The following is a 7056-nucleotide window of genomic DNA, read 5'->3' as shown; positions in this document are numbered from 1 at the left end:
GCCTTCTCCCCCGGGGCCAGCCTCTCCCACAGTCCTGAGAGGCCGCGGGGCTCCAATCCAGGTCTGAGGCCTGCGTCCTGCGGCTCGTCCTCGGTTTCGTGTTGCTGACGCAGCCGGCGGAGGGCGCTGGCTAGGCGGCTGGGCGAGGCGCTGCGGCCGCGGAGCTCTCCAAGCACCTGGTCACGGTAGAAGTCTTCGGCGCAGCTGCCATGCGCCCGGTAGCAACGTAGCGAGCAGTAGGGTACATTACAGCGGGGGCAGGTGTAACGCGCTGGCTGCGCCTCCCCAGCGGGGCAGAAACCACAAGGCCCGGCCGGCTCCATGGCAACTGGCACCGTAAGCCACCCCCGAACGCTTAAGGGGTTGCAGCTCGGCAACTTCCGGCGCCTGTCGGTTACTTCCGCTTCTTTGTGGGGCGACGGAGCGCTTACCCAGAGCTCCCCGAGGACTCTTGACAATTCCCGCCCACACTCGGAAGCCAAGCCCCACCCCTGCCAAGTAGGGCTTGGGCCGGCGCAGGAGCGGTTCGTGACGTACGAGCTCCGCCCTGCGAGGTGAGAGGCGGTATCGAGTGCGTCAGGCTCTCTTCGCCGGTACCAGTTCGCCCCCTAGTGGTTGCTTCCTTAGCACTGTCAAGCGCAGAAACTGTAATTGGTCTTTGCCAAGAACTTACGCGGGGCCATTAATTGTGTCAGGCCCCTAAGAGATGAGGCGCGCCCCTGCTCTGGAGGGACAGCCATTCTACTAGGAGACACAAAGGGAGGAGAGTGGAAGAAAGCCCAAGGTGGGGTACCTAGCCTAGATTAGGTGTGTGTGTTGGGGGCATTTTCCCTCTTCTCAACAAAGAAGCATTTAACCTAAGTTCCTGTTTGATTTCCTCCTTCAAACTTATCGTTTATCCAACTTTAAAGTGAAGATTCCACACTAGGCACCAAAAACACGCTGAGCAAAGAGATGGGTCCTATTCTAATGGAGCTTACAGTTTGTGGCAGAATGGGAGCAATGACCCATAAACCCTACCAAGCGCTGTGACATTGATCCATGGCACTCCTGAAATGAGGTCTGGTTCTTTGGTCCCTCATCTCACATCCAATCGCACCTCGAGTCAGTTCGGCCTTCACAATACCTTGTATTTATTTCAGTATGGATCATAATTCCCCTACCAAGATCTAGATGGATTAGATGACCTTTGTGTCTGTTCATTGTTTGCATCCCCACCACCTTTGGTGGTCTAAACTACTTGCTCCTCAACTGGATGATACCACCTTAACTGGTTTCCTTACTTTCTTGCCATCCTCCCAGAAAAATCAGCCTGAGAAAAGTATTAGACCACAAGTCAGATCACATCAGTCCCTCGCTTAACACCATTCCATCCTTGGTGACCACCCAGTGCATTTGGACTCAAACTCCTCTCCATGTCTGACAGACAATATGCTGCAGGATCTGTCACACACCTCTGCACATAGTCCTCTCCACTGGCACTTTCATCTCATCACTTGATTGGCTCCTTCAGTTTCAGACACTCCATCTTCAGAGAGCTTCCCTAGGATAGTATGTCCCATCTACCTAACAGCACATTACTGACTTTCTTTGAGGCTGTAACTCTTTTAGTTTCCTGACTTCCCACCCAAGAATCTAAATTCCTAGGAAGCCATGTCTAAAGAGACAAAACCAGGCAATATATTTGAACATTGGTGACAGGTGCTGAACTAAGCACTTTACATCCTTTATTTAATCCTCATAGCAACTCTCAAGAGATGGCGGCAGAGATTAATTATAAATGGAGTGAGGATCCAAACTAAAGGCAGTCCAAGTCTAGACCAAGTCTTTACCTCACAGTATGCTGTTTTCCAGAAAGCAGCAGGTTCAAAAGCTTTAGCTGAATGAGTGGGTATGCATGTGCTGCCAACAGGGAATCTTGAATCAGCTCCAGAGAACTGTATTTCTGGAAACATGGAAATAATCAACTGATCGACCTGAGCTGTGATTAGGTTAGCAAGGCCAGCCAGGATATCAGAAGTACAAACAAGGTTACTGCAGGGCCAATGTAAGCAGCCAATGCTTTCCGAAGCTGAGGCAGATCACGTTCCTATCCTGGACTCCATTAAGGACACAGCTGGTCCCAAGTTCAGGGAAAGGCCAGATCTTCTGCTAGAACTCCTCCCCACCATTGCTGCCTCCATAAAACCTCCCATAATTCCTGCTATCTTCTGTCTAAAAGAACAACGATATCAACAACAACAAAAAAGATTTGGGGAAATTATCAAGTTGAGATGAGCAATTTTTCCAAGTCTACATTTGAAAGGCTGGTGTCTGTGGTTGCTAGTTTTCATAGGAAGCCTTTTCTTATAGTTTACCCAGCCCTCCTCCAAGGGCCTCTGCCTCTTCCTAATTTGACACTGCCAAGAAACCAAAATGAAAAGTCACTGTTCTAGTGGAAACACTGCCAGCCCTAAAAGCCATCTCTCTCCCCGAGGCCCTGGAAATGAAAATGAAACAAGATGACCGGCTAAGTGGCTTTATTAGAGAAAGCCCAGGTTACAGAGAACTTAAGAGTTGGCATTGGGGCCCTTCTTCTTGCCAAAGGTGGGCACGACATTGACAAAACGCCGGTTGTACTGCATCCGCCGCTTGGCCCGACCAGTCTTCTTCTTCTTTTTCTCCTGTTTGGCCACCTGAGAAAAGGGAGGGCTGATTAGATTCTGGTTGACCTCTTCCATGCCCTCTCAGCTTCAGGGAAGGAGAAGACAGTTCGAGAGCCACAGGTCTTAGATTAGCTGTGATAGGAAAAAAAACAAAGTCCAAAGGACACCACCAGAAATCTCACCTACCTTGGGAGTCTGACCTCTTACTTTCCCAGCACGGGCCAGGGAACCATGGACTTTACCTGCGGTGGAAAAGGAAAACGAGTAGTTAGGACAGCAAAAAGGTCCCACAGGGGTGAGAACAAAGCTGCAAAGATGTGATGCCTGACCAGCAAGGCCTAGTCTGGTACAGGCTAGGGTTTCACTTCAGGATTTCCTAGCACCTCACTTTAAACAAGAACATAAGAGCACCTTGGGGAATCTCTTCTAACCCCTTGACTTTAGTGAGGAAACAAATAGACAAGGATCTAATAAGTAACTGATGAAATAGAACTGTACTCTGGCTCCATCTCCCACGGATCTCTCAAGATCTCAAGAGCTCAGTCTGCGGTAAACAGGAAGAACCACCCTGGATTGAGGATACTGATCTCCACACCTTACACCCACTACGTGCTTACAAGCAGTTCAAAGGACAGTCCTCCCCAACTCACCTCCAAGCATGCGGCCGGCTACTTCCAGAGTGGTCAGAGCCTCCACCCCACACTGGCCCAGGGTAGCCTCATCCTCCAGGGGCGTGCCTGCCAGGAGCACGACTTGATCTTCTGGAGCGATGCCCTCCAGAGAAGCTACATGAGCCTACAGGGAAAGACGAGCCTCATTACCCTTCCCGAGAAGAACGAGGTTAAAGAACACAAGAGGATGGAGCCCGGGGAGCACGACCCAGCCTTACCTTGATCTGGGCGACCGTTTCCTGGCCGGTCACCTCGAGGGTGTGTAGCTCCTGGGCGCGGACAAAGAGCTGCATGTCGGCAACTAAGGGAAGAAATGCTTGTAAGGAAAGACATGCTCTGGGAGAGAGGGACTCGGGGAATGGGTGATGGGCCGGGGACGATCGCGAGTCTCACGTGGGCCTGCCAGGGAGGTTGGGTGATGACAAAGACCCATCCCACAAAGCAGCCCCTCTTCCTCTATCTTTCCCGCGTCCTCTGACCTCCCGGCCAACCCGCTATTAAACCCTCTGGATCCAGCCGTGCCCCAAATTTTACCTGTACTGTGGCCGCCGCCGCTACCGCGAAGATGGAGTCGAGAAAGAGGAAGAAGCAAGGGCGTACACGTACTCGCCGCCTGCTGCGTCTCACGTCACTGCTGAGCGACTGCGAGGCCTCTGATATTTATACCGCCTAGGGCCGTCTAGTCCTTCCCCCTTACGCTTTGCGCAGGCGCCCTTTGCGTCCCGGGCGACGTGCGCAGGAAGGGGCGGGGCCAGGCCGGTTACGCGCCTAGAAGGCTAGTGTACGAGGTTGGTTCAAGATGGCAGCGAGTGTGTTCCGGGCTTCTCTGCGGGGCTGGAGAACCGGCGTCCTACCTGGCTGCAGGGCACGGCGGCTGGTGAGAGCGCTGAGCTTGGAGCTGGGGGCAGAGGGCTGTGTGTGAGGCTCACTGTTATTCTTTGCGACCTTGAAAACTGCGTTCCTAATTAGGGCCTTAGCTTTCCCATCTGATCGGGGGCACTTTTCTGGAGCTCAGATACAAGATTGAGAAGAGGTGGCGGGGCCTGTAGCGCCCTTCGGAGTGTGGGGGTTGAAACCTGGTTAGAGGACAATCCCGGTTAGTCAGTACTGGGAGGGGCTGCACAACGACTCTCGTTGCCTAATTTTTTGAAGGAGAAATTGGTCCACAGGATCCACAGGTCGGCTCGATCCTTGGTGATAGATACTTTTGGGAGCCTAGAGCTCATGATATACAGGCCATTTCACCCTGCCTCCCTGTTCTCATTGTAACCCCGCGCCCTATCAGGACTGCGTGGTTTCTATTGGGAGAAGTGTCCAAGAAGGATCTTTAGGCCGGAGAATGGGAGGACAGACACTGGAGTGTGACCTTACGTAGAATTTTTATGTTTTAATCTTCCTTGGATGCAAAAAGGGGTAATAAAGTAAGTTACTTGTTGCATTCTAAGAATTAAGAGAAAGCAATACCCTTAAAGCATTCAGTACAGTGCCTGGTGGTGTCTGTATGAGGCCAAAATCTTCCAGGTAAGGGAGGGTCACATCAGATGAGTGTGAGTAGAAAACTATCACGATTGTTGAAGTCACTAACCTAGAACTAGAATGTTTCTGTAGAACTTAGAGAAGAATCTTTCAATACTGAAATATGCTGTAATAGTCAGACTTAATGGTTAATTGGCTCACAGAAGTATACACACACTTATTTGAATCCAAAGAGAGACTAAGAAAGGCAACCCCTTCGGAATGCTAAAATTTCTTTTCTAGTCCCCCTTATACCCTGCACCTTGACAAAGTGAAGTCTGGTGCTTTATTTCCAGCTGTTTGTTTATGCCATTCTCGCCACTTCTAATGTTTCCTTTTTCTACTTACTAAAGGCCTCCTTGTTCTGTGTTGGGTGGGTGGGTGGCAAGTGGGCTGATGGAGAGATGGTTGGTTTTTGTTTTTGTTTTTGCTTCAGAGCCAGACTCAGGGGCCTCCCAATTACCCCAGCTTCGTGGAGTCTGTGGACGAATACAAGTTTGTGGAGCGCCTGTTACCCCCTACCAGCATCCCAAAGCCCCCAAAGCATGAACATTATCCTACTCCTAGTGGCTGGCAGCCCCCCAGAGGTGAGCTGCATAATGTGGATGGCTTGAAGGCTGCAGGGAGGAACCCCTCCTTAGTGGTCGGTCTGCCCTAGCAGAGACTCTGAACAACTCAGGAGGTTCAGAACTTGCTTTGAGATCTCTTGGGGTGAGGATCTGTCTCATGTTCAAGGAAGAGCTCAAGAATGGAGCCCACACTATTGGGATGAGGTCTTTCCATGAAGGAAAAGTGAAGTACAGAGAGAAGACCCAAGAGCTTGGACATATCTCCCCTCTACCCTGCAGTAGGCCATGTACCATAACTGAGAACACAGCTTCGGAGTTGGGCAGTTCTGGGTCCAAATTTGACTCTGCTATTCACTGCCAGTGTGATCTTGAGTTAGTCATTTAGTTTCTCCTAATCTGTTTCAGCAAAATGGAGATAATCTGTTTGGCACATAAAGCACTTAGTGCTGAGTCCAGCATATGATAAGTGTTCACTGCTTATAAATCCCCATCCTTTTGTGCCAGAGATTGATTGTAGCCTCCCTGAGCCAGAGAAGGGCAAGGATTGGCCCCAGGGAGTTACCCAAAGCTCCAGGGAGGTACGGTCCTGACCTCATTTCTCCTGAGCACTTTCTGGTGCCAGGCCCTGTGCTGGGCCTTAGGGTACCAGGGTGAACAAGCTGGTCCTGACTCTAAACATAGGGCAAGAGCAGGTCTGACCTGAAGTCTAGAAGTGGCTTTGCCATCAGGTGCACTGATCATCTGCAGACTCTGAGGGGAAAGGCCTCTGCCGAAGTGGGATGAAGCCTGGAAAGACTTGGCCCATCACCATTCCTCTGTCCCAGGTACCCCACCCGACCTGCCCTACTTTGTGCGGCGCTCTCGGATGCACAACATCCCTGTCTACAAGGACATCACACATGGCAACCGCCAGATGACTGTGATCCGGAAGGTTGAGGGGGACATTTGGGTAAGTTGGTGGGTGGGTCAGGGTCTGATTGTGATCCTCTCAGGGCTGAAGGGATGAGAGTCCTCTAGAGGGGAAGGTCTCCTGACCAGGCCTGGTTTGTCATCTTTTCCCAGGCCCTGCAAAAGGATGTGGAAGATTTTCTGAGCCCACTGCTGGGGAAGGCACCTATCACCCAGGTCAATGAGGTGACAGGTACCCTGCGGGTCAAGGGCTACTTTGACCAGCAGCTCAAAGCCTGGCTCCTAGAGAAGGGCTTCTGAGGCCCAGCTGAGCAGCCTGCATGACAGCGTCCCCCACAGACTGGATTCCAGGGGATCTCGAGGGAGATTGGTGTTGGAGCAACCAGGATCGGGGTACAGAAACTAGGGCTGAGAGCTTGGGCAGGGTAGAGGGCTGACGGGCTTCAGAGCAGGCTTGTTTGCATAAAGGGGGAAATGGGACCCTCTACACAGGTGCCAGCTCTGGGAGAAGGCTAGCTAACCAGAAACAGCTGAGCTAGTGGGCGTCATTAGCTGTACCCCCTTGCCCCCGACTTTGATCTGTTCCTGCTTTCCCTTCATTGGAGCTCCTTGGGCTCACTTATTCAAATTCTGGAGGTTGTTAACTGCCCCTCTGGTGGAAGCAATAGCTCAGCCACTTCAGGGGAGCATAGCACAGGACAGGGCATACTCCAGCCTTGGCCCTCAGATCTTCACTGCTACAAACAT

The 7056-nt window shown here is 51.6% G+C and overlaps 3 protein-coding genes across 3 annotated transcripts in view; 1 reads left to right on the top strand and 2 right to left on the bottom strand.

Annotated features, from left to right (window-relative positions):
* ZNHIT2 (zinc finger HIT-type containing 2) overlaps positions 1-467 on the bottom strand; it is a 1551-nt gene extending 1084 nt beyond the window's left edge. Inside the window, exon 1 of the mRNA XM_006911120.3 lies at positions 1-467. Coding sequence (XP_006911182.1) covers positions 1-323 — 323 coding nt within the window. The 5' untranslated portion in view covers positions 324-467.
* Positions 468-2502: 2035 nt separating this feature from the next.
* Positions 2503-3991, bottom strand: FAU (FAU, ubiquitin like and ribosomal protein S30 fusion). The gene is made up of 5 exons (XM_006911119.3): positions 3851-3991; positions 3535-3617; positions 3296-3440; positions 2832-2887; positions 2503-2675 (listed from the first exon to the last, which is right to left on the bottom strand). Exons 2-5 carry the CDS (start codon positions 3607-3609, stop codon positions 2550-2552), a joined length of 402 nt encoding a protein of 133 aa, XP_006911181.1. The 5' UTR covers positions 3610-3617; positions 3851-3991; the 3' UTR covers positions 2503-2549.
* A 59-nt stretch (positions 3992-4050) lies between these two features.
* LOC102892006 (39S ribosomal protein L49, mitochondrial-like) lies at positions 4051-7040 on the top strand. Its single transcript, XM_006911118.3, has 4 exons — positions 4051-4193; positions 5268-5418; positions 6225-6349; positions 6463-7040. The coding sequence occupies exons 1-4, from the start codon at positions 4116-4118 to the stop codon at positions 6607-6609; spliced, it is 501 nt and encodes a 166-aa protein (XP_006911180.1). The 5' UTR covers positions 4051-4115; the 3' UTR covers positions 6610-7040.
* The last annotated feature ends 16 nt before the right edge of the window (positions 7041-7056 follow it).

The sequence above is a fragment of the Pteropus alecto genome, unplaced genomic scaffold (assembly GCF_000325575.1).
Source record: "Pteropus alecto unplaced genomic scaffold, ASM32557v1 scaffold43, whole genome shotgun sequence".
NCBI lineage: Eukaryota > Metazoa > Chordata > Mammalia > Chiroptera > Pteropodidae > Pteropus > Pteropus alecto.
This window is presented reverse-complemented; position numbering and strand designations above follow the sequence as displayed.

Excerpts from the sequence above, each read along its gene's own strand:
- FAU (XM_006911119.3), bottom strand. The coding sequence starts at position 3,609 with ATGCAGCTCTTTGTCCGCGCCCAGGAGCTACACACCCTCGAGGTGACC. Across the intron at positions 2,888-3,295 it reads AGCCGGCCGCATGCTTGGAG|GTAAAGTCCATGGTTCCCTG; the intron begins GTGAGTTGGGGA and ends TTTCCACCGCAG. Across the intron at positions 2,676-2,831 it reads TAAGAGGTCAGACTCCCAAG|GTGGCCAAACAGGAGAAAAA; the intron begins GTAGGTGAGATT and ends CCCTTTTCTCAG.
- LOC102892006 (XM_006911118.3), top strand. The coding sequence starts at position 4,116 with ATGGCAGCGAGTGTGTTCCGGGCTTCTCTGCGGGGCTGGAGAACCGGC. Across the intron at positions 4,194-5,267 it reads GCTGCAGGGCACGGCGGCTG|AGCCAGACTCAGGGGCCTCC; the intron begins GTGAGAGCGCTG and ends TTTTTGCTTCAG. Across the intron at positions 6,350-6,462 it reads AGGTTGAGGGGGACATTTGG|GCCCTGCAAAAGGATGTGGA; the intron begins GTAAGTTGGTGG and ends ATCTTTTCCCAG.